General features: G+C 40.9%; 1 protein-coding gene, 1 long non-coding RNA gene and 2 pseudogenes across 2 annotated transcripts; 2 read left to right on the top strand and 2 right to left on the bottom strand.

Moving 5' to 3' along the window:
- Positions 1–1,667: 1,667 nt before the first annotated feature.
- Positions 1,668–2,343, bottom strand: LOC133917593 (probable LRR receptor-like serine/threonine-protein kinase At3g47570; annotated as a pseudogene).
- Positions 2,344–3,023: 680 nt separating this feature from the next.
- Positions 3,024–7,527, top strand: LOC133917997 (uncharacterized). Its single transcript, XM_062361790.1, has 4 exons — positions 3,024–3,543; positions 3,656–4,730; positions 4,819–4,914; positions 7,503–7,527. The coding sequence occupies exons 1-4, from the start codon at positions 3,024–3,026 to the stop codon at positions 7,525–7,527; spliced, it is 1,716 nt and encodes a 571-aa protein (XP_062217774.1).
- A 6,719-nt stretch (positions 7,528–14,246) lies between these two features.
- Positions 14,247–15,357, top strand: LOC133919314 (uncharacterized). Its single transcript, XR_009909916.1, has 2 exons — positions 14,247–14,553; positions 14,982–15,357. It is a non-coding gene; the product is annotated as an uncharacterized LOC133919314 (long non-coding RNA).
- Positions 15,358–15,426: 69 nt separating this feature from the next.
- On the bottom strand, positions 15,427–19,679 carry LOC133919313 (LRR receptor-like serine/threonine-protein kinase EFR; annotated as a pseudogene).
- Between the last annotated feature and the right edge of the window lie 5,059 nt (positions 19,680–24,738).

Genomic DNA, 24,738 nt, shown 5'->3' with positions numbered 1-24,738 from the left:
TCCTCGTCCTTGATCGCTTGAACATATGACCTGATTGAGTGTAAGTTGATGGCTACTTCTCTAATGGTCATTCGTTCTCTTGGGGATAGACGCGTGCAAGAAAGAGCAACTTGCACGAGACAGCAAGCATCGATAGACCTTGTTTTCTGTTTCTGCCATTGCTTGCATGAAGCCGTTGCGTTCTTCTCGGAGACGAGCATCGATGATATGTAACATCTGACCTGGAAAGTTCCTCTCCACAAAGCTGACAGTGCTGAGTTCATACTCAAACATTTAATCAGTTGGTCTTCTGCGGTTCTGCCTACTAGCATCTCCAGAAGTACTATTCCAAAACTGTAAACATCCCCACAGGTTGATGCATGAACACTTTGAGCATACTCTGAAAAACAAACAAAAAGAACTGATTAGTGCAATCTAAAGTTTAAATACTCATGAGCATAACAAGTTTCCTTACACAAATATAGGATGCGCAGTGATCTTCACCTGGAGGGATATATCCTATAGTTCCTGTCACAGCGATTGAAATATAAGTCTAACCTGATAATAACATGCAAGAAAACCATAAGTCCGTGGGAAGATCGCTCATATTCTCCGGTTGCAACCTTAACCTCTTTCGTGCGAATCACCTTCGTTAGTTCTAGCAATGAACAATAAAATAACATTCTGGTTAACAATAGAACTTCATAGCTAAATAAGCGATCACCTTGTCATTCGAGTTCGATAATCCTATAATACTCTAGGTGAAAATCTGCAATTAACACTTGCACTTGTGGTATCTATATTATGCACGTAACTAGCATTAACACTAACTCCATCACCCATTGGTGGCTTAACAACATCCATTGGCCTTGTACAAAGCTAGTACGAAGCAGAGCCTGCTCTGTGGTCATGGTTACCCTTTGGGCGCTCTGGGAGGAACGCTTACCAGACTGAACGACAGCTAAGTGTGGTTGTATTGTTAATTAAAGAGGAGCTGGCCCTCTGGTCCTCCGTAGATGCTAAAAACCTTCACCATGTAGCTAGTTTTCCTCTAGTCCTCTAGTCCTCTGTATTTCCAGAACAGATATAGAAGGATCCATATCATATAATAATAGGTAATTTTGTTATTCACAAAAAGCCTTATTGTACATTTGTACTCTAATTACATTTTTTTTAAAAGAACATAGTGGACTGAGACTTCAAAACGTTATGGGGGATTAGAGCATAAAGAATCCTACATACCCATCGCTAACTCCCAGTGCCGCAGCTCCAGTTGAACAAGTCTCTCTAGATAGCATACTTAGATTTCTATACAAGACATGATGTCTTGATTGCATGCATCTTGGTGGCTATTTGTTTCATGTTCATTCGTTCTCTTGGCAATGCGTGTGTACAAGAAAGCGCGACTAGCAACAGAGACGCCATACATTGGCTGAACGCATTTTCTGGTACCATATTTTGTTGAGAAAAATCTTTGCATTCATCTATGAGATGAGGGTCAATATTTGTTCAGAAAAGCTGCTCTCCACAAAGTTGACGATGTCAAATCCGTCCTTGAACATAGGATGTGTTGGTCTTTTGCATGTCAGCATCTCCAAAAGCACTATTCCAAAGCTATACATATCCCCAGAAGTTGATACATGGCCTCCACCTGCGTACTCTAAAGAGACATGTATGTCAAACGTGAAGTATCAGATAAAATAAAAGTTATATAGAATCACCATACCTGGAGGAATATATCCTATAGTACCCTTCAAACCGATTGTACTGATTGAGCATGTTGATGTCAACAAAGAATTAGCATAAAACCTTGCAATACCGAAGTCTCCCAAAAGAGCGGTCATATAAACACCTAGAAGGATATTACTAGGCTTCAAGTCACAATGAACAGTGGGCCTCCACAGCCATGATGCAAATAGTCCAATGCATCAGCTATGTTTACAGCTATGCTTATTCTTTGAGTTAAGCCTAGACGCTTATTTGGAGCTTTACCCTCTCCATTAAGATGCAACCATAAGTCCAGATTCCTATTAGGCATGTACTCATAAACTAAAGCTTTGAAAGCATCGCCATGGTTGTTGATCGATGAGCGTGCAGTTATGATGGGGAGAAGATTCCGATGATGAATGTTTCTCAGTGCTTCACATTCTGGCATGAAGCTTCTCTCTGCACCTTGCATCTCAGGTTTGAAAACCTTCACGGCCACCTCCATTTTGTCTTCCTTTAACTTTCCTCTATAGATTGAACCATAGCTTCCTCTCCCAACAAGGTTAGATTCTGAGAAGTTCCTTGTGGCTCGAGCTAGATCATTGTAAGAAACTTTAAGAAAATACTGACCAAAAGAAGCCGGTGATATATATATTTCTGGGGTCTTCTTCAATAAGCATACCCCGATACGTCCCCGAAGTGCCGTATCCATATTGCAATACTTATCCGATACCGATACGCACCGATACGTCTCCAATATGGCATCGGGAAAGTATCAGAAAATACAGCTCAAAAAATAAATAAAAATAATCTTGATACTCCTCCGATACTTCCCGATACTCCTCCGATACCTCGCAGCCCATAACCCCTCAAATTGAAGCCCATCATATCAAGAGCCCAGTTTTTCAACCCATTTACCCATCTCAATATAACCCTAAAACAGAACAGCACTGAGTGTCGAGCGAGCCATTGACGATCGCATGCTCTGTGCCTCCATCCCTCCGTCCGTCGCTTGCTCCATCCCGCCAGCCAAGGCCACCGTTGCGTCGCGTCGTCGCCAGCTCCTTCCCACCGGCCGAGGCCACCGTTGCGTCGGTCCATCGCCAGCTCCTTCCCACTAGCCGAGGCCACCATTGCACCGCTAGCTCCTTCCCGCCAGCCGAGGCCACCGCTGAGCAGCGTGTTCCATCCATTCTGCTAGCAATTGTTCCTTTACTTCAGGTACGAGTTGCCATCTCCTTTCTTCTCCTTTCCTTTGCCTGGTTGATTTTCTGTAACCTCCACCCTCCAGATCTGAGTTTATTTTTCATTTCTCTTCTGGGTTTTGCTGTTCAGAGATGGCAAGTGGAAGTGCTAATTCTCCACTAAAAGGTAGTAGTCTCAATGAATCAAGTGATGGTGCCGGATCTGGTGCTCAAAGCGATGAGAATCAACTCAACGATCTTAAGTATCCTCTTTGGAGGCATGTTAGAAAACTTGAGCCTAATGGTCCTTCAGTAAGAAATGCCAAATCAGAGTGCAACTTTTGCCACAAAATAATACCTGGTAGCTATACTAGAGTGAGAGCACATTTGTTGAAGATAGCAGGCCAAGGTGTTGGTATTTGCAGAAAAGTGATAGTGCCTATATTTGAGCAACTTCGCAGGGAAGTAGCTGTAGCCGATGCAGCCATTAGTGCTAGTCAACCCAGGAGTGTTCCTTTGCTAATGCAGACTCTGGGTGCAGGTTTACCCCCTTCAGGAGCTACGAGCACACAATCAAAGAGAAGAAAGAAACAAATTGGGATAGAAGAAAGTTTTCACAATGAACTTCACCAGATGGCTGATGCTCTTATTGTAAGAATGTTCTACACATCAGGTTTGCAACTTTGCATCCTGTATTCTTTAATCTTTATTGCTCTTTTCTCTGATTTGAGCCAAAATATTTGCTAATTGCTACTGCAATGTGTTCCTGTCTTTGTAATTTGCAGGTCTTCCATTCAATTTGGCAAGAAACCCAAATTATCTGGCTGCTTTCACTTTTCTTGCAAACAACGATTTGGGCGGGTATGTACCTTCTGGGCACAACAAGTTGATGAAGACTCTTCTCCAACTGGAGAAGGACAATGTTGAGAGGTTGCTGGAACCAATCAAGACTACATGGCCGACAAAAGGGGTGACAATTGCATTTGATGGGTGGAGCGATGCTCAAAGAAGATCCCTCATCAACTTTATAGCCATAGCTGGGAGTGGCCTTATGTTCTTAAGAGCTATTAACACATCAGGAGATGTGAAGAACAAGGAGTACATTGTTGAGAAATTGATTACTGTGATAGAAGAAGTTGGAGCAAAAAATGTGGTCCAAGTGATCACAGATAATGCTTCAAATTGCGAAGCTGCTGGGTTGATAGTGGAACAAAGGTGCAACAACATTTTCTGGACTCCATGTGTAGTCCACACTCTGAATTTGGCACTGAAGAACATTTGTGCTGCAAAGAACAATGATGGTGAGAACGATGAGCTCATGTGGATCAAAGATGTCGCAGGGGATGCCTTCATGATTAAGAATTTTATCATGAATCATAGCATGCGGCTATCAATGTTCAATGAGTATAGTAAGCTCAAGTTTCTTGCAATTGCTGACACAAGATTTGCACCACAGATTGTCATGTTGAAGAGGTTCCTTGTTCTCAGAGATTCACTTGTGTTAATGGTTGTTGGTGACAAGTGGTTAGCTTATAGGGATGATGATAAGGAGAAAGCAAGGTTTGTAAAAGAAAAGTTGCTTGATGATGTGTGGTGGGACCAAGTTAGATACATTGTTGATTTCACCGAGCCCATTTATTCAATGCTACGTGCCGCCGACATTGACAAGCCATCTCTCCATTCAATTTATGAGATGTGGGACACCATGATAGAGAAGGTGAAAGATTGCATTTATCACCATGAGGGAAAGAAGCATGATGAAGAATCTGTTTTTTATGAAATTGTTCATGGCATTTTAGAAGCTCGATGGGCCAAAAGCAACACCCCTCTTGATTGTTTGGCACATTCTCTGAATCCAAGGTAATTATTAGTTCAATTGTCATTGTCATTTGTTTTCATTTTATCTCATTTAGGACTGATTTATGTACTTGTTTCATTGTTTGCGTAGGTACTATACTCCAAATTGGCTTTCTGAAGCTGAAGGTCATGTGGCGCCCCATGATGATGTTGAAATTTCTGACACGAGGAACAAATGCTTTAGAAAGTTATTTCCCGTTCCAGAGGACCTTATAAAAATTAAGCATCAGTTTGCTAAATTATCTCTATTTGGAAGTGGCTTTGATAGCCCTGATTCAATTAACGACATAAACAAATGCAATGGGATGATCTTTTGGAGCAGAGCACCAACGTTGTATCAACTTGTTATACTTTGTCGGAAGGAGAAACTCCATGAAGATCCCACAAACTATATTTTTTTTTTGAAGTTTGAGATGCCCGTTAAAGTCTTCAAGTATCATACTCTTAATCATAACCGTTTGAACAGGAAAAAGAACATTAAGTACAAATTAACATCTTCACCAGAGAACAAGTTGCACAAATTTATAAAGCATACACTGGCACAGTATTTGCACTTTTCTTAAGCCTCATGGTAGGATGCCAGAAACTTCATAGCCGAGTCTATGCCTGCCAAGAACTCAAGCTCAACCTTGCTGTTTGGTCCTAAATACTTAAGGTTTGGATGCAGGCGTCCTTATGTGATGAGAACAATGTTTCTCTCAGGTTCAGGTCACAAGAGAGCAGTGCACCAGCCTCTTTGGCAATCTCTATGGCCTCACAGATAAGCGATTGGTAAAGCTCAACAATTAAGTTTACAGATACGTAGTGAAAGATTGCAGCCTGAATGCATTGTAACTTATGACAATTAGGGCAAAAAAATGAAAGGGGTTTTGATACTTAAATATGGGCAACTACTTTTAAAAAGGGAGGTTTGTCATAATAGCATGCAAATCAAGATATAGTTTGGCAGCAACAATCATATTAAAGTTACACTGTCCACTTTGAAAAAATATAGTGAAATAGACTTCTAGGGCTTGGGGGCGTGAAATAGAGGTAGGAGAGGGCGTGCAACTCATATATATAGGGCTAGGGACGGCTGGATGAGGTAGAGTCCAAACCGAACACGAGTTGGATTCGAGTTCGAGTCGGTTACGGTTTCCTTTTTCGCAGCTTTGTATTACGAGGATGATATCTCCATCGTCCGGACTCCAAATTGGACGTTTCTTGATTCTAAATTGTATTACTCAAAAAGATCTAAAACTTTGGTAGTCATTGGAACTTCTAAAAACGTCATCTTGATTTCCAAAAATGCGCCACAAGATAAACTGTCTCAACTCGGACTTCTCTGCGCAGCACTGATTTCGGAGGCCATAACTCCCAGCTCTATTATCCAAAAGGTGACTTCCATAGGTTCAAATCGAAGCTCTCGACGAGACCTACAACTTTGGTATTGTCAAGATTTGCATTTGAGGCCGTTTTGAACTCCGAAACGTCATGAGAAGATGAGACTGTCCAGAACTCCGCGAAAATTTACAGATTTCGTGGATCCTTTGTTGGGCCATCTAGAAGACTTGCTAAGGCTTTGGACTTGAGAAAGATTGAGCCCAAAGACATTTTTGATATATCAAGGGTTTAGAAAAGAAACTTTTGCAGAGAAATTTGAATAGGATTTGAATTTGAATTGAGTTTGGAGTGAATTTGAGAGGAACGAAAAGATAATGTTGAACAAGAATAGGAGTAGATAAGGAATGTGAATTTGGATTTGGGTAGAATTTGAGAAAGAGAAGAGATTGGATTTAAACAAGGATTTGAATAAGATTTGAATTTAACTAGAGAAGGATTATGTATGATCAAGGATTGAATAGATGATGAATTCAAGGATTTTGAATTCCAACCATTAAGATCCTTAACTTATTCACTACTGAGTTTTGTAAAAACCTTTTCAAAATCTTTTTCACTCAAAACACCAAAGAGAAAGAAAAGGAAAAAGAACTCTAATGCATTTACCTGGCTCCTAGCAAAACTCAGCATGCAATGCACACAAAATAATAACCTATATTGATTGATTGATTGATTAAGAAAATAGGTTTTAAACCTATACTACCAGTGAAGCTATTCAATACTCTTGGAAAATTTTAGAAATTTGAGAAATCTGAAAATCAGGGTGTTACAAACCTACCCCCCTTAAAAGAATCTCGCCCTCGAGATTCGGGCAGATTGGAAAAAAACACAAGGGATCTTTATCTTCAAGTTTTCTTCTCGCTTTCCAAATTGTTTTTTCTTCTCAGTGTTAACCTCGTTGCCCTGACATACTCAGCTCAATTTGCTTTTGACAGCTTTCGCATCTGTCTTGACAAATCTTGATTGATTATCTTGAGTATGTTGGATTTTCTCAGATATTCCATTCCTGATATCTTCAACGGTTGTAGTTGTCTCTGGGGTACTTCTTCGACTCTCTGACTTGTATCATATAGGGTTGCACACTTTCCTATATCTCTCTTCTTTTCATACTACTGATAATAATCCTTGAGATCATGATACATCTTAGTGCTTTCTGGTTCCTGAGAATTCCGTATCTTTAGCACTCCTGGGATCTTCTCATCTATTGATTGACCTTGGCAGACCTTCTTATCCTTGATTATTTAGTAAGACATATCCTAACTCCGAGAAAAGAGTACTTGTTCTTAGCAGTCGCTTCTGTGGTCGGAGTGCAGCTTCTGGGTACTGTTCTTCCTTTAGCACACTTTATTACCACATTACCTTTGCTAACTAGCTGTGTCCAATATTTGTCTTTAGGTTCCAGAACCAAGAGATTGGCTAGAAACTCTACCCCCCTTAAAAAGGAGCGGACTTCTCTGACTTATATTTCCAGTTCTTGAGAAGTAGATAGACATGTAGCCTTTGACATGGAATATATCACTCTTTTTTTTGTGCCTACTGAGCTTCTGTGAGCTTGATGGGATCTCGTCGATCTTGACTATCTTGAGTTACAATTTGAAAGTCATGACAGTTCGAATGTTGAACTAAGATCTTCATGTGGGATTTGGGGCTGATCCAGTTCCATGCGGGGTACTTCATGGGACCTCGCGTAGGTTCTCCAGAGTGGACACACACCTTCTTATCGTCAGGTACAAAGATCCTTAGGGGACATCGATTGGCACAACGTCTTTCTTCTTCACAGCAAAAACACACCTTCCTTGTTGGGGTACTCTGCAAATTTTCTCTTGACCTATGAAACTTCCTGGTTGACAGAACAAAGTGCTTGTTCAGGAGTGGAACGTAACCGAGAACTGTTGTTTGCTTGATGGTCTTCAAAGGATTTCTTCCTCTTCTTGATGTTGCCTTGCTTTCTATGCTCGTCTTCTACACCTAGAGCTTCAACAATCTATAGCAGACTTTCCACATTCTAAGGCATGCCTTGAAGAATTTGAGTCTGCGTCACCAAAAGTTGTTCCTTGTTGAATTGAGGTGGCATCTGCTGTTATTGTTGTTGGTACCTTGACCGGGCTAACCTTCTTTCGAGTTCACCATCTGATCGCGATTGAGGCAGGAAGGTTGGGGCATGAAGAGAAAAGGCTAGAAGGAGAAAACCCAACTATACTATCAGCTCTATAGTTATATAAGGAATGTAGCTGTTATCAGATGCTAAAGCATCCCACAACGTATTCCAGCACTCAAACAGAAAAGCCGAATCACATAAGGCACACAACACAAGCACATGACCTAACATCGCTCTAACGTCTCCGAAGACTAGGGAAAATCCTCATATAACTCAAAGAACTAAAACTGGGAGTAGCGCAGAGGTAGATCTTCATGTCTTCAGTGTTGTGGTAGATGATTCTTCCTTGTAGTGATGGATCTTCATCTTTATCATATAAATCTTCACGTAATGCAGGAGCGCCAAGAGAGATCTTCAAGTACATCCTCCTCGAACAGAGTAACTAGGATGGTTCAACAACTAATAGTTTGAAAGGAGGAGTGTTTGAAATTCATTTTTCTCAAAAGAGTGAAATAGGTAAGTAGAGAGAGAAACTGAGAGGTCAGAAAAGCACCGGGATGGGTTTTTCAAAATAGGCTTTTAAAATATGACCTTATGGCACGACCATTCTATCTAGGCTTGCGTCCTACAGTCAGTATGACTCTGATACCACCTCTGTCACACCCGGATTTAACGGCCAAAACCAGATGCGGCTTATGTGTGCCCAGGATGTTCAACACACATAAGGACGTCACAGGTGAAGTAACAAAAGCAATACTTATATTAAATAAACGTTAAACTCTTACAGCAATTGACATATATTGTCTTCTATGAAGATATCTGCAGCGGAACAGAAGCACTAGTGCCCAACAACACCGCAGGCAACTGACCGGGAGACACGCGCCTAGAACGTCACAATCTCGTCTTGATAGTCTTCAACATCTTCACTCACTGAGCAGCAGCATACATATCGCATGGTATAGGGAAAATAGCAAGTGTGAGCACATAGAGTACTCAGCAAGTGGGGGAAAGTAATGACATGCAGGCTTATATCAAGAATAGGCTAACAAATGGTATTTTTGTGTAAATGCGAGTAGTGAAAACATATTTGGACTCAAAAGCATTAAGCAATTATTAAGTGAATGTAACCCATACAGTCCAACACGCAGCATACAAGGCTCCCCACCTTGCACACCATAACCTTCTAGTACTCCCTGTACTATAACCAAAACCATCTAGTACTCCCTGTACCAGAATCATAACCACAACTATCTAGTACTCCCTGTACCAGAACCATAACCACAACCATCTAGTACTCCCTGTACCAGAACCATAACCACAACCATCTAGTACTCCCTGTACTAGAACCATAACCACAACCAAATCCATAACCACAACCCACTAATCATGTGAGGATCCAAGTCTCTCATATCCGTGAGCACGGCTGTTATAACAGTTTTACACTCTGCAGAGGTTGTCCAACTTTACCCACGAGTCAGTGAATTCCATGTTGCCGTGTTCGCGAAACACTTAACACACGCCAGTGGTGTGCCGCCAAGAATCACTGTATGACACTTTCCACTAACTAGAGACTAATCCAGTGCATGTCTGCCCACTAGGTTTCACCGCCAGGCTTTACGCAAGCAACATCTCCTACCCAGAAGCCCCCTTTTGTGCTGACCCAACACACACTGGACAGACTCTAATCAGTATGTCACACCTTACCCATATCAGCCTCGTGATTGGTACGTTACTTCTTGGGTTGTCGCTCCACGAACCGGTCCTTACTTAGGTTACTTGAGCAAACACTAAACCAACATCATAACCATGACAACCATCAAAACTAATTTGCTTAAGGCCTAAGGTTCCATGTTGCTAGACCGTTAACAAATTAACCATCAATGTTGTATATGTTCATTACTCAAGATTATGACACTTCTTAACATCCCAAAAGCATGGCTAAGCAATCTACCCATAAAAGACACATAACCATAAACCATCTAGGTTCCAAGGGATGATAAGTGAAAATCTAGGGAAAACCCTAACATAGGTGACTACCCATCATATTGACACTGCATGCAATTTTGTAAAACAAAACATTTAAAAACATAGGTTCAAAATGATCAAGGACACTTGCCTTTTTCCCAATGCTGCTCAGTGTTATCAAAATCTTGGTCTTGAAGTCCCTCGAACTGCTCCAGAATGTTATCGACTAATCGCGAGAACTACCGACAAACAACACAAAGGAAAACACTAAGAACAACATACCAAACATCATTAAAACACTTTAAAAACACTATGGTTGGATAGGGATGATTTTAGAAACATTTAGACGCAAGAATCGCCTAAATCGGAGTTAAGATGAAAAGAGAACAGCTTTTGAGAGATGGATTAGGCTGAAAAGGAAATACTGATTTTCCGGAACTATCTTCCTATGGGAAAGGCATTATTGCACAATCACTGTGTCAGGCTTGACAACATCCTTATGCAAGATTCAAGAAGTTTATGTTAGACTAGACTTCACTGACTAGGCTAAGGAGAATGATGTGGCTCTGACTTGGCATACTATGCAAGTACCATCTTGGATTAAAGAAGAGATACGCTGAGATCTAGTATCGATCACCTATGATAGATCAAAAAGGCTAAAGGTTATGCTTCTAGGTTAAGGATACTACTGGTGACTATATGTAGCGGTGGTGGTTCGGGTTTCGTCGGAGATGGCGATCGGGCATGTGGCCACAAACATCAATGTCGGCTTCAGTGGTGTTTCAGTGAAACGAGGGGAGCATGGCGTAGAATGCGGAAAGACTAACTCAATGGTATGGTTGGTTTTGGAAGGGGTCATCCGAGGTAGTGGCAAAACAACGATGACTGCTTCAAGGTTTGGTGGTGACTGCAAACCGATTCAGGAACAAAGACGCTAGTGTTCCCAGAGATTGGCTATAAAATTTGAGAAACCGTTTGAATAAAGATGTTCATATAACCCGGGAACACAATGCTATGGCATGGATTTTGGTAGATCATCCACTGAGAGGAAGAACGATCAGCACAAGTGAAACGGTTGATGGCTGCGACATGCTGTGGTTGGCAATGGCGTCCTGGTCGTGTCGCTGCACAAACGGGGATGGGCTCCTAGGGTAACATAGAAGACTCCATGGGACACGTCGTGACGCGGTTGGTGCATCCATACGGCTTTCGGATTGACGGGGAACGCGAATGCAAATCCAGTGCGCGTGCTGAACACGTCCAGAAACCGGACAGCGGGTATGTCGATCTTGATTTTGATAGTTTGGCTAATCTACTGGCCGACCTGGTTGGTGAGGGCATGGGGAACATCATGGGGCATGCACCGGTGAAAGGGCTTGGTGATTTGACTACTGGTCGGTCGGGAACATCGATGCCAATCAGCTACAGCGCGGCTGTCTCGCGGCTGTCCGCGACGGTGACGACCGTAGCGGCGTAGATTGGGCTTTGGCCGGGACTAGGGCTTGGCTAGGGACTTAGTATGATGCTAAAACAGTAGTAAGGGAGGAGAAGAAGAGGTCCTTACCTTGCTTTGGTGGTCGAGGAAGAAGGATTCGCGGAGAAGACGACGTAGCGCATCACGGGCGGCGGCGGCGGCGGCTCCGGCGAACGGCGGCGCTCCGGCGACGCACGGACAGAGCAGCAGCGACTTCTAGGGCTTGGGGGCGTGAAATAGAGGTAGGAGAGGGCGTGCAACTCATATATATAGGGCTAGGGACGGCTGGATGAGGTAGAGTCCAAACCGAACACGAGTTGGATTCGAGTTCGAGTCGGTTACGGTTTCCTTTTTCGCAGCTCTGTATTACGAGGATGATATCTCCATCGTCCGGACTCCAAATTGGACGTTTCTTGATTCTAAATTGTAGTACTCAAAAAGATCTAAAACTTTGGTAGTCATTGGAACTTCTAAAAACGTCATCTTGATTTCCAAAAATGCGCCACAAGATAAACTGTCTCAACTCGGACTTCTCTGCGCAGCACTGATTTCGGGGGCCATAACTCCCAGCTCTATTATCCAAAAGGTGACTTCCATAGGTTCAAATCGAAGCTCTCGACGAGACCTACAACTTTGGTATTGTCAAGATTTGCATTTGAGGCCGTTTTGAACTCCGAAACGTCATGAGAAGATGAGGCTGTCCAGAACTCCGCGAAAATTTACAGATTTCGTGGATCCTTTGTTGGGCCATCTAGAAGACTTGCTAAGGCTTTGGACTTGAGAAAGATTGAGCCCAAAGACACTTTTGATATATCAAGGGTTTAGAAAAGAAACTTTTGCAGAGAAATTTGAATAGGATTTGAATTTGAATTGAGTTTGGAGTGAATTTGAGAGGAACGAAAAGATAATGTTGAACAAGAATAGGAGTAGATAAGGAATGTGAATTTGGATTTGGGTAGAATTTGAGAAAGAGAAGAGATTGGATTTAAACAAGGATTTGAATAAGATTTGAATTTAACTAGAGAAGGATTAGGTATGATCAAGGATTGAATAGATGATGAATTCAAGGATTTTGAATTCCAACCATTAAGATCCTTAACTTATTCACTACTGAGTTTTGTAAAAACCTTTTCAAAATCTTTTTCACTCAAAACACCAAAGAGAAAGAAAAGGAAAAAGAACTCTAATGCATTTACCTGGCTCCTAGCAAAACTCAGCATGCAATGCACACAAAATAATAACCTATATTGATTGATTGATTAAGAAAATAGGTTTTAAACTTATACTACCAGTGAAGCTATTCAATACTCTTGGAAAATTTTAGAAATTTGAGAAATCTGAAAATCAGGGTGTTACAGATACCTGCCTGGATTGAGAATAGAAAATATACTTTCGTGCAGAGTTGCTCTGGACTACCTGAAATTGAATGCTGTATTAATGTGAGACATTTCTAACCACACTAATCACATTTGCGTGCTCTTGCTTGATGACAAAATACAGGTTAGTTTCGTGGTTCAATGGCACATTTGACTATCTAGAATAACCTGACCATGTAGAGGTTATGTATATATGCCAAGGCATGAGCGTGATGTGTATCAAATTAAATTTTTGGATGGTCCTGACTACTAAAAAATGGGAAATCTGAAAGAAAGAAGCTAAGAACTTCCTAATTCTCTGGAAGGAATACCAGAGAGTATCCTAGGTTTATTGCAGCTGTATTGAGCAAGTTTTGTAATGAACCATATAATTTTATTCAGTAGATTTACTGCAGTCTAATAACAAAGGAAAAGTAAAATAGAATGCATCTTACCAGTCTTATATTTTGTGACCTCTCACCATCTATACCTGAGTGTGGCTCAATTTGTTATTTGCTTGCTCCAGTAGATTAATTCCATAATTAATCAAGACCTAATTGTAAGAAGCAATAAAAGGAGATTAATGCGGTTCCTCGCTGATAAGTAATTTGACTTCCAATATCATTATTTGAATGATTGGATCTCCCCTCCACTAAACATCTACACCCAAAAACTGCATAGCAAATCACATGTGAAAAAAATTGATAAACCAAAGAATAGTTTAGGTAGAAAGTCGTAATTTTGGCTGTTTCAACTAAGCAAAAAAATGACATGCGCCTTGGTAACATTATGTGTCTAATACCACATGCAACTAAGCGAACACGAGTGCAATTTTAGTAGTTGGAGTTTGGGAAGCTAGCATTGCAAGAATGAGACATGAGAGCTTATCCAAAGCGGTGAGGTTTTCATATCTGAGAGACATCCCTGCGGGAAATTCTAGCAAAGTTCTCGTTGGTGAACACCCTGTAATATGGATCAGCAACTATGCATCAGTAAGGAAAAATGTAGAACATGATTTGACGATGAAGCTGAAAGAAATATTAAAAGCACAATTATGCACCCAAAGTCAAAAAGGGAAAGATCATCTGCTAACCTGCCTGTTTATTGTTTCATAAAATCAATGCTATTTGAAGATTCAGAACCAGCATGTGCCAAACTCAACTGGAAAATAGTATACAATAGAAATGGTCTTTTTCGAACAACCGATTGATGGAGCTATTGCTTAATTTTTTTCAGTTTCAGGTTAGAATCAGAAGGTTCAGTCGTATGCAAATGAATACACTGATGGGAACATTTAGAAATGGAAAACAGCAGGAAAGTTCAACTTGTTGAGTGCAACAACATGACACTATAGATGTTTATTTTGCACTAAATTTAATGCACCACTGAACATTGCAGTTCAATTCAATTTTCTAGGAAGCTTAGCAGCATGGCACATCATGACTAAAAGATTGTAGCATACGGATTAAAGAGAGGAGTTTTATCACATTGAAGAATTACTACACGTGCAAAGACTGGATGCTAGCTCACCTACATGTGGCAGGTTAACTGCAGGTATGTCAAAAGGAGCTCAGTTAATATCTATGGAACATTATTACCTGAAACAAATAGGCCATTAATACTACCAACTTGAAATGGAGGACATATAACCTCAAAGTAATAGCAAATCACTACTAGGTAACCAATAGAATTTTAAAGCTCCAATTCAAGGCCAACATGTATCAAATCATGTAGACAGATGGAAAAGGATGAAAGGTTTGGAAATATCTTTTTCTTGAAGCAAAAAGGTTATGTTTACAGTTCTAAAAGCTTTGTATCCCACTAATGAGCTATAAATCTAATCAATTTGATTGTACCAACATGAACAGATTTAACCAAACTTGAGAAGCATGTTTTATATCATAAATAAATATTAAAAAGTGAAAGAGGAAGGATTATCACATCCATTCAACACAACTAAAGATAACTTTGAAACGCTGCAGTCGTCGCCGCCGGAGTCGAGCCCTGCGAGGAGGACGAGTGGGAGGAGGACCCGGCGTAGCGGTCTCGTCATTGGCGGCACTGGGGCATGAGGTGGGGAGAATGGGCAGCGCGGAGAGGGAGGTGGGGTTTGGGTCTGGCTCACGGGAAGCCTCAGGAAGTCTCACCAGCTCATCATCATCCTTTTTTTTTTTTGCTCCGTTGCTGATCAACGGCGGAGACGGTCTGTTCACACCTGATCCAGCCATTAAGATCGCGACACCTGGACCAATCGGCGATGGCAAAAGCCACGGCCTTTAGAGTATAGAGATGCGAGAGAAAATGAGAGTGAAATCAATTCTTTCATTCATAATCTTGATTATATTTGTACATGTTCAATAGGTGTCCCGTCTCTTGGGAGACATCTCTTTCCAACGGACGGGAGCAACCGTCATATGGTTTCTTTGATCATATAGTTTGTAACATGTTTTTGTCAAGTTTTAGAACAAACGGGTTGGAAAGCTTACCAAAAGAACTTGGAACTTGGCCAATGAAACTATTAGAGGATAAATCTATATGATCCAGTGCTGATGCATTGCCTACGGAAACTGGGATCCGATCTTCAAACATATTCATACCCAAGTAAAGCCCTTGGATATCAGGAAGGACGTCACCCACATTAGGTGGCAATGCACCTCTGAGATTCTTGGATGGCAAGGATATTATTCTAAGGGAAAACATATTAAAAAGACCAGTGGGATTTCACCTGAGAAGTTGTTCCCTGCTCACTGCAATAGTAATACATTTAGCAATTTCCCGAACTCGTCAGGAATACTTCCTGACAAATAGTTATATGGAAGGCTGACCTCTATTTAGGTGAGTTATGTTACCGATGATTAGCGGAATTATTCCAGGATAGCCATATTACCAATAGATTGCAGAGAAGTACTATTTTGGGAGGAACTTTACCCACCAGATAATTCTTAGAGAGGTCTAGAATTCTTAGATTAGAGCAATTTGTAAGATCCAGAATATTCCCTTGCAACAAGTTGCTGCTTAGATTAAGGATTTCAAGTTTGTGGAGATGGTTGAGAGGAGGTAACTCCCCGGAGAAACCATTTGCGGATAGATCAAGTGTTCTAAGGAATGTCAAGTTTGCAAGGGAGGAAGAGATTGAGCCAGCCAACTTATTCCCGGTGAGTTCCAGTGTTGTGACTCGCCCCGGGTGCATCTGCAGTTGACGCCCTTCCATAAGCAATGGTTGGTGCTTGAGTTCTAAGAGTAGAGCACTCGTGGGATCGTTGGCTGCCTTGAAAGCGAGCAGCGAGAGCACATCCGTGCTATTATCAGGAAGCGTTGAACAACTGGTTTTGCTAGTATCGTGAGATAATAGCAGCAATGCGAGTATTATAAGCATGGTAGGTTTTGAGGGTTGATTGGTAGACATCAGGCTCTTCTCACCTGCAGAAAAAAAAAGCATTAAATACTGTGGCATGGCATGTTCATATGCGGGGCTAGTTTATGTCCATGCTCCTCCGTAGGCTCTAACCAATCAAGATTTCCCTAAAAACAACCAAGACAAAGCTTCTGCTACTACCGAGTCGCCTATAGTGCTGCAAAAGTGCAAGGATCTAGCAACAAATTCACCCTTAGAACCAAGCCATGTACCATGTGGGATGATCATATGAATACATAGAACTGAGTTAGCTCATTGGTTAAGGGTATGGATGTATGCTTAAGCTATCTAAATTTGAGCTCTCTTATATGTGAATTTGAGTGGTTATTTAAAAAAAAGTTATGTGTATCATGGAGGTCTTGACGTTATTGGTGCAGAGACAATAAGTTATACTTTTACTCCATCCGGTCATAAATACTTGTCGCTTTTGACTTTTTACGGTCTTCGACGTGTAACTTTAACAATTAATTTTCTATTATAATATATTTATAATATTTAATACAAATATAATATTATAAAAGTATTTTTAAGACAAAAACTATACGTGTGATTTTTATGTTTTCAAACTAAATATTTTGAAAACTATTGACGGTCAAAGTTTTAAAAATTTAATTAGATCTGGATCAAAATGACAAGTATTTATGATCAGATAGAGTATTATCTAAAAATAGACCGCAAGCTTGAGGTCTGATCTTATAAAACCTGATCTTATAAAATAAAATCCCTTAGAACCCATGAGACCTTCTAAGCATTGTGTGTATAAAAGCTAGTAAAGCTAATATGTTGTGACCCCCGCCTTAGGACTATTTAGACTCTAAACTTTGGAGATTACCGTATGCTAATCGCTAGTAGTAATCTAATGCACCAAGAGTAACTTCATCAAATGTTTACAGTTACACTTGCATCAATAATTATGACGAACCTGGCGTCAAGACAGAAGCAAGAGAGAATTTAAAGTTGTACGGAGTACTAATAAGGATGAGAGAGAATTAAAAAAAGATCAATAATAGGTTATGTGTTAATAGAAATAATGAGTTTTTTAGTTTTCTATGGTACAGATTGTGTTTGTTTTATTTTTGAGTATTCAGATTCAGCTAAATTCGTTACATATACAGTTTTGTTTGTTATGGTTATGACCAATACATATTCGTCTTATTTGTTTTCTTCATATTAGTGCTCGATTTAGGTTAGGTGTACCTTATTTGTAATGGTATCTAGTGGTACAAGTTCCCGTTATTTACTGATTTAATAAGTTTTTCAATTATAAGTCTAGATAGAGGAACACCTAGGTGAAGCTGTACATAGGTGGTACATGACCTATTTCTTTAAATTTTAATATGGGATACATGTTTCATTTCTTCAAATTTCAATAATGCAAGAAATTAATATTATGTATTGAAAGTCTTCATTCACACCATGAACCGTGCACGTGTCAAACCACGTCACTGTGTTATCCATGTATCATCATATACCATTGGGAGATAAATAGTAGTTAAATAATTATTTTCAAAGACTTTATCGGTTTCATGAGCGTACATGTGAATCACGTTAACGTGTCACCCATGTACCATTAGGACATAAATAATAGTTAAAAAAATTACATGAAAAGGCAGAGGATAAAACTAAGCTCATATTCAATTTATCATAAGTAATCATAACAAACAAGATTGTACATGAAAAGACAAACATATATTGATCATAACCATAATAAACAAAATTATACATGTAACGTGAGTTCATCATTATTTTGATCAACTGCTTTTTGGCGAATCTTACTCGGGTGTACTTTTATTTCTGTACCATTGCTCATCATGTCAACGCGTGATGGTCCAATTCTATAACGATATGAACTATTAACGGTCATGTGCACAAGTTATTGTAATTTGAAGTTGATTATGATTTTCTAAAACTATGTTATACCATTATTGTATGTGGCGCTTGGTTGATGTAGAAATGTCGCCAGGGCACACTTGTTATATGTATATACATTTTATTGGATATTACTCCATGCTCCTAGTGTGGCAATATGATGTTCCTTTGTGTAACCATTTTTTATCATATCAACATCTGATGGTCCAATTCAAATGAATCGTGAAAATTAGTAGTGATATGGATGTGTTATTGAAATTTGAATGACAATTATGATTTTGTAATAGTGTACTGGTTCATACTTAATATTACTTTATTTTACTTATCGTAAGTATAATACTTGAGTGATCCATAAATCATAATAATCATAAATTATTTAATTTACTTTTACTTATCGTAACTCTAATACTTTTACACTTTTATCAATGGTTTATATTTACACTTTTGTTATTGGTTTATATAACTATAAAGAAGAATAAAAACAATGAAATAATGCAAAAGATCAACACATCTAAAGCTAAGTGGACATTTTTCTTTACTTGTACTTTTTCATTGATCCAGTTATCTAGGTTGGAACATTTTTAGGCTCACGGTTCTGTGCAAAATATTACAGGGTGGAACAACAAGATGAGCTCGATTCTGTACAAAAGATTCTCCAGAATGGTGCTCATGAATTCAAAATTCAAGCAATAGCATGAAGTAATTATATGTTGTACAATATATGAGTACACATGTTCTTTTACTTTTGATTTAAATAGTACTAAAGTTAAAATTCAAATAAGGCCATGTGCAGGGACGGAGCTAGGACGGGCTAGCAGGAGCCCTGACCTATGACTGATGATTTCCTCTATATAAAAAAATTATATATAATAATAAAATTTCTCTATTTGACACCTAATATTCAATTCATCCTAATTAATTCTTTTTATTTTTTCAAGCTCCGTCCTAGCCATGTGTACAAAGGGTCAAAAAGTCCACAAAGACACGAGTGCCTGACACCCCACTGTACCGCTTGCTCTGTCTCCCTTTATCCTGTTTCCGCTCTCTAGTGCCAAAGCATTTAAATTCAAAGCAATGCCATATGCTGATACACGTGTCCTTCTCCAGTGGGTTGGGATGGTGTAAAAAGGTCAAAAATGCATCGAATGTCCTGGACCAAAGCATTGCCTGTGTCAGCTTCCTGTTCTTTATGTCCAATCTCCTAGTATCAGTTTATGTCCTATCCTTTCTCTATTTTAAAAAAAAAAAAAACAAATATGAAATGAATACAAGCATGTGTACACACATGGCATGAATCACGCATATTGCGCGGTCCGGATACCGGCACCACGAGTTGCTGGGAACATAATTGATTTTTCCGGAATGGAGTTGGATGCTTAGCTAGCTGAGGCCCAGGGGTTTAAAAACACTTTTAAAGCGGCCTTGCATCCACACACACTTGCATTGTCAGTTCATGCCTTATCTTAGCTTGACCGCCACTGCAGCGAAGACCGTGAGAGCAACTTCAATAAACTATCTATAATACATTATTCATATCCACGTATAAATTACTATCTATAAAGATCCCCTTTATATTACTCCACAACTCTAACATTACATTCATATTTCACCCTCTACATTCTCTCTCTCATTTTTAATAGTATTATGTAATTAACAATATATTCATCATCTCCAATGTTCCATCTCAACCGTTCAACTCCTCGATCGGACGGACCCCGCTCTCCACCTCCTCCTTCTGCGAGTCCAACCTCCCCATGACGCCACACGACTGCACCCAAATCGGAAGCTACTTCCACTCCCCCCCCCCTTCTTCTTCAGATCATGAGCCAGACCCCTCGCTGAATCGGATCGTATCTTAGTCGACAGCGGCGCTGGAGTTGCAGGAATCCAGGTGGGAGGAGTTGCAGCGGGAGGCACGCAAGTTGGAGGACGATCTCGACATCAAGCTCGACCGACCTCCACATCGACCTGCCTCCTCGAGCCCGAATCGAGCTCACGGTGAGCTTCACCGCGGCCCCAGAAACGTCACCGATCCCTTCCCCCTCCCTCTCTCTCTAGATCGAGCCGCCGCCGTGCCCCCGACAACCGTCGTCGCCATTGTCGCCGCCAGCCTAGCATGTCACCGCCACCACCAAAACGGGTTCCCCTTGACGTGCTGGTCACGATGGTACCGCTCCCCGGCTGGACCTTGCCTCCGTTCGCCGTCGACGAGCGATCAAAATCCAATCAAATCCCGTGAACCACGTTCGGGGCGGAGGCCGGATGGTGGCGGGAGAGCACGGGAACGAGCGTCGGTTGGAGGATGACGTGTGAGGAGAGACACGCCAGACTTAGCGTGCAGAGGAGCGGGATAGCGCGTCCAACAAAATGGCGTGGACGATGGCTAGTCTATTGGAGAAAAAAATCGCACGGAATGGCGTTTGGGTCGGATGGAGGAGGTGATGACTAGGCTCTGGAGATGCTCTGAGTGCGTCAAACTCACCAGTTACCACCACTTTCCGGTTTCCATCTCCTCACCCAGCTACCAGCGGCCAGCGCCGCCGTCGTTGTTTGAGCTGGACATGGTTGTTGTGGCGTGTCCAGCCTCGAATCCCAGACTACTTTTCAGCAGGAAACAGACAGAGATATTCTGGGTGCTGACGACCTGTCTCGTGCTGTCTCGTGTGGAATTGTCTACCGGTACAAGATTCTCGTTTCCAAATCAGATTTGGTTTTTTTTTATGATCACGCTTCCGTAATGTGTTGTGTGGACATAATTCGTTCATAGATTTTCTTTGATAGGGTAGCGGGTCAAATCAACTTGTATGTATCCGACCTGGATAAGAATAGTGTGTACCATGCCGTGTTTCGTACGATTTGTGCAAATGGTGAATATGGTTCGAATTGAAGAAATATCTAGCGAAACAATTTTTTCTATGAATAGGTGAAATACACACGCTTCACTTTTTATATATAAAAAAAGGCTCATTTCATCACGAGATAAATATAAGATATCCCAAAGAGTCAAATACACGAAGACTGTTTTTCTTTTTGAAGTTTAAAATTTTTTAGTTCAAACTCTAATAAATTTGTATAGCATGTTTTATTCACAAGTTCTGTCACTACGTGAAAAACGACATAGGAGACACAGTTTAGTAACGGATCATTACGCTATTCATCACTTATATCACCTCGGGTCACACTTATTTATAGACCCATCACTAATACCAGATAATAGGTAACGGGTCATAATATTACCCATCACCAATAACATAGGTGACGGGTTTCATCACTTATGATTTGGTCATAGGTGACGGGTCACCCTGCAACAGTAATAAGTGACGGGTCATATTATGACCTGTAACTTACAACTTAGCAAAGATGACGAGTCTTCTAGGGCCAATTATAAGTGACAGGTTGCATTGCAACCCATCACTGAGTCATAGGTGACAGGTAATATTATCACCCGTCACCTATTACTCAACTCTAGTTTAAGAGCTGGTCAGCCATTGTGCGGACGAACAATTACTACATAGTGCCGTCCGCTCAGTGGCTGGCGATTTTCACCGGCTCCTCTAGGGATTCTCCAATATCTTGTTGATTTGAAGTTTGAATTAGTGCTAGGTCTTTGAAGTTTGCATCTCCCCTGTTCCTCCTCCTTTCCTCTCCTCCTCTAAACCCTAATTGGTAGATTTGTTGTGCTTTGAGTTGTAATCGACCGTTTTGCATGTTTATCCAAAATCTTAGTACACATGAGTTGTATTTATGTTAGATTTGATATTAGATTTGCCCGATCTACCGCGAGATGCCATAGATCTAGTGTATTTGTAGACAATTTTTAATCGCGTGCTTAACCACAAAATAAAGGTCATTATTAATGAAGAATAAATGGTTTTACATTAATTGTAGATGACGGACAGAAGTTGGATGTACCTCGAGGCCTAGACTTGTCCGGAGTACCTAAGCGGGGTGAAGCATTTCATGAGTGCTGCCTTGGTGGATATGAAAGATTGTGGTAAAACGGCAATGCATTGTCCATGTCGCGACTGCAGATGAAAAGAAGTTCTCAAAACCAGACAATATCCATGCACACTTGGTCATGCATGGATTTAAAGAGAATTATACATGTTGGAACAAACATAGCGAAGAATGCCTTAACAAGGGAGAGATGGATTGGGCCCTCCATGCTGACAGTGTGGATCAAGGACTTACACTCGGTGAAATAGATCATGATCTCAGGGATGATGACATATTAGGTTTGCATGATAATGATCTCGAGGATTTTATGGAGAATGTGGACCAAATGGTGTGGGATATTGAGCGGCACAATGAGTATAACAATGGTGAGTTTGCTAAATTCTAGGAATTTGTGCGGAATTCCAAGACGTCCCTTTATCCCAACTGTAAGGAGAAGTAAACGCGGATATTTGGGAACCTAAAGTTTCTACAGCTGAAGGCAACCCATGGTAGACTGACAAGAGTTTCGAAGCATTGCTGGATCTGCTAAGGGATATGCTATCGTAGGGGAATTTGGTGCCCGAGGGCGTCTACGACGCGAAGAAGATAATTTGTCCTTTAGGACTGGAAATAGAAAAAATGCATGCATGTAAGTAGGATTGTATCTTATTTCGTGGAGAGTATGTAGAGCTGGATTAATGCCTAGTGTGTGGAACCTATTGATATAAGCGTAGAAATGACGGTGGTGACGGGGACGAAGGCAAGAAAAGTAATGGTGGTCCTAGGAAGGTGGTGTGGTATTTTCCTATAATTCCCCATTTAAAGCGTTTGTTTGCCCACAGAAAGGAGGCCCAATTGGTGCGTTGGTATAAGGAGGGTCGTAAGAATGACACAATGATACGACACCTGGAAGATTCCGCTCAGTGGCGAATTGTTGATTCTACATTTGGTTGGTTCACCAAAGAATTGAGAAATATTAGGTTTGCTATGAGCACAGATAGCATGAATCTATTCGGTAACATGAGTACCTCACATAACACCTGCCCTGTTGCATTGTCGATCTACAACCTTTCACCCTAGTTTTGTAACAAGCGGAAATACATTATGTTGTCGATATTGATATCAGGACCGAAACAACCTTGCAATGATATAGATGTGTACCTTAGGCCTTTAGTTGATGATCTTAAGAAACTCTGGTTAGAAGGAGTCGAGGTTTGGGATCAGTACAAGCAAGAGTATTTTACCTTACACGCCATATTGTTCGCCACCATCAATGATCTGCTAGCACTTCGTAACTTGTCAATTCAGAGCAAAAGAAAAGGTGATGCCTGCCCCCATTGCTTAGATGACACATGCAGTTTGAGGTTGAACAACTCAAATAAAACAGTGTACATGCAACATTGATGTTTCCTTCCCAGGAAGCACCTGTACCGAAACATGGACAAGCAGTTCGATGGCACAAGGGAGAAAGCGTTACCTCTGAGGTATTTCAGCGGGGAAGATGTCCACAATCAGGTTAAGAATATCAATGTTATCCTTGGCAAGCGAAATAAATCCTCTAAGGATGATGAATAGTTAGGAATGCGGAATAAGAAATCAATACTATTCGAGCTAGAGTATTGGGAAAAATTAGATGTTCGTCACTCTATCGACAACATGCATGTAAAGAAGAATATTTGTGAGAGTCTGATTGATACATTTGCTCTAAATGAAGGGAAAAGGAAAGGATCATGAGAACGCACGAGCTGACCTTGAAGAAATAGGCTTAAGGCCAGAGCTTTATGCACAAGATACGGACAAAGGAAAACACCTACCCCCAACAGCTATCACTCTCTCCAGGAAGGAGAAAAAAGAATTCTGCGAGTTCTTGCACAATGTGAAAGTTCCCTTCGGTTACTCGTCCAACATCACAAAACCCTTCTTGGTGAAAGAGCTGAAAATGAATTTCGCCATGATGAAGTCCCATGGTTGCCATGTGATGATGATGTCACTGCTTGCGGTAGCTATTAGGAACATCCTCCCAATAAAGGTTCGCGAGGCTATCCTGAGCCTGTGCTTTTTCTTCAATGCAATTAAACAAAATGTGCTCGATCCAGACTCACTAGAGAAGCTAGAAAGAAGACACTTTGAGACTCTATGTATTCTTGAGGTGTATTTTCCACCATCCTTTTTTGATATCATGGTACATCTCACTGCTTACCTTGTGAAGGAGATACACTACCTTGGCCCCATGTTCCTGCATCACATGTTTCCATACGAGAGATATATGGGCGTTCTCAAGTCGTACGTAAGGAATCAAGCCTTTCCTGAGGGATGCATCGTGCACGGTTACGCGACGGAGGAGGCATTGGAGTGGTCTGTTAATTACATTGACCCAAATAACCCAATTGGCATGCCTAAATCTCGTCATAAGGGGAGGCTCGCAGGTATGGGAGTTCTGGGGAAGATGGCAATAACTCCTGATCCGAAGGCTTACGACCAAGCTCATTTCCTCGTGCTACAACAAATAAGCGAAGTGT

The sequence above is a fragment of the Phragmites australis genome, chromosome 5 (assembly GCF_958298935.1).
Source record: "Phragmites australis chromosome 5, lpPhrAust1.1, whole genome shotgun sequence".
NCBI lineage: Eukaryota > Viridiplantae > Streptophyta > Magnoliopsida > Poales > Poaceae > Phragmites > Phragmites australis.
This window is presented reverse-complemented; position numbering and strand designations above follow the sequence as displayed.

Bases quoted from the DNA above. Each gene is read 5' to 3' on its own strand.
- LOC133917997 (XM_062361790.1), top strand. From the start codon at position 3,024: ATGGCAAGTGGAAGTGCTAATTCTCCACTAAAAGGTAGTAGTCTCAAT. The intron at 4,731-4,818 runs GTAATTATTAGT...TTGTTTGCGTAG, and splicing joins GCACATTCTCTGAATCCAAG to GTACTATACTCCAAATTGGC. The intron at 4,915-7,502 runs GTTATTTCCCGT...ATTTGTCTTTAG, and splicing joins AGGAACAAATGCTTTAGAAA to GTTCCAGAACCAAGAGATTG.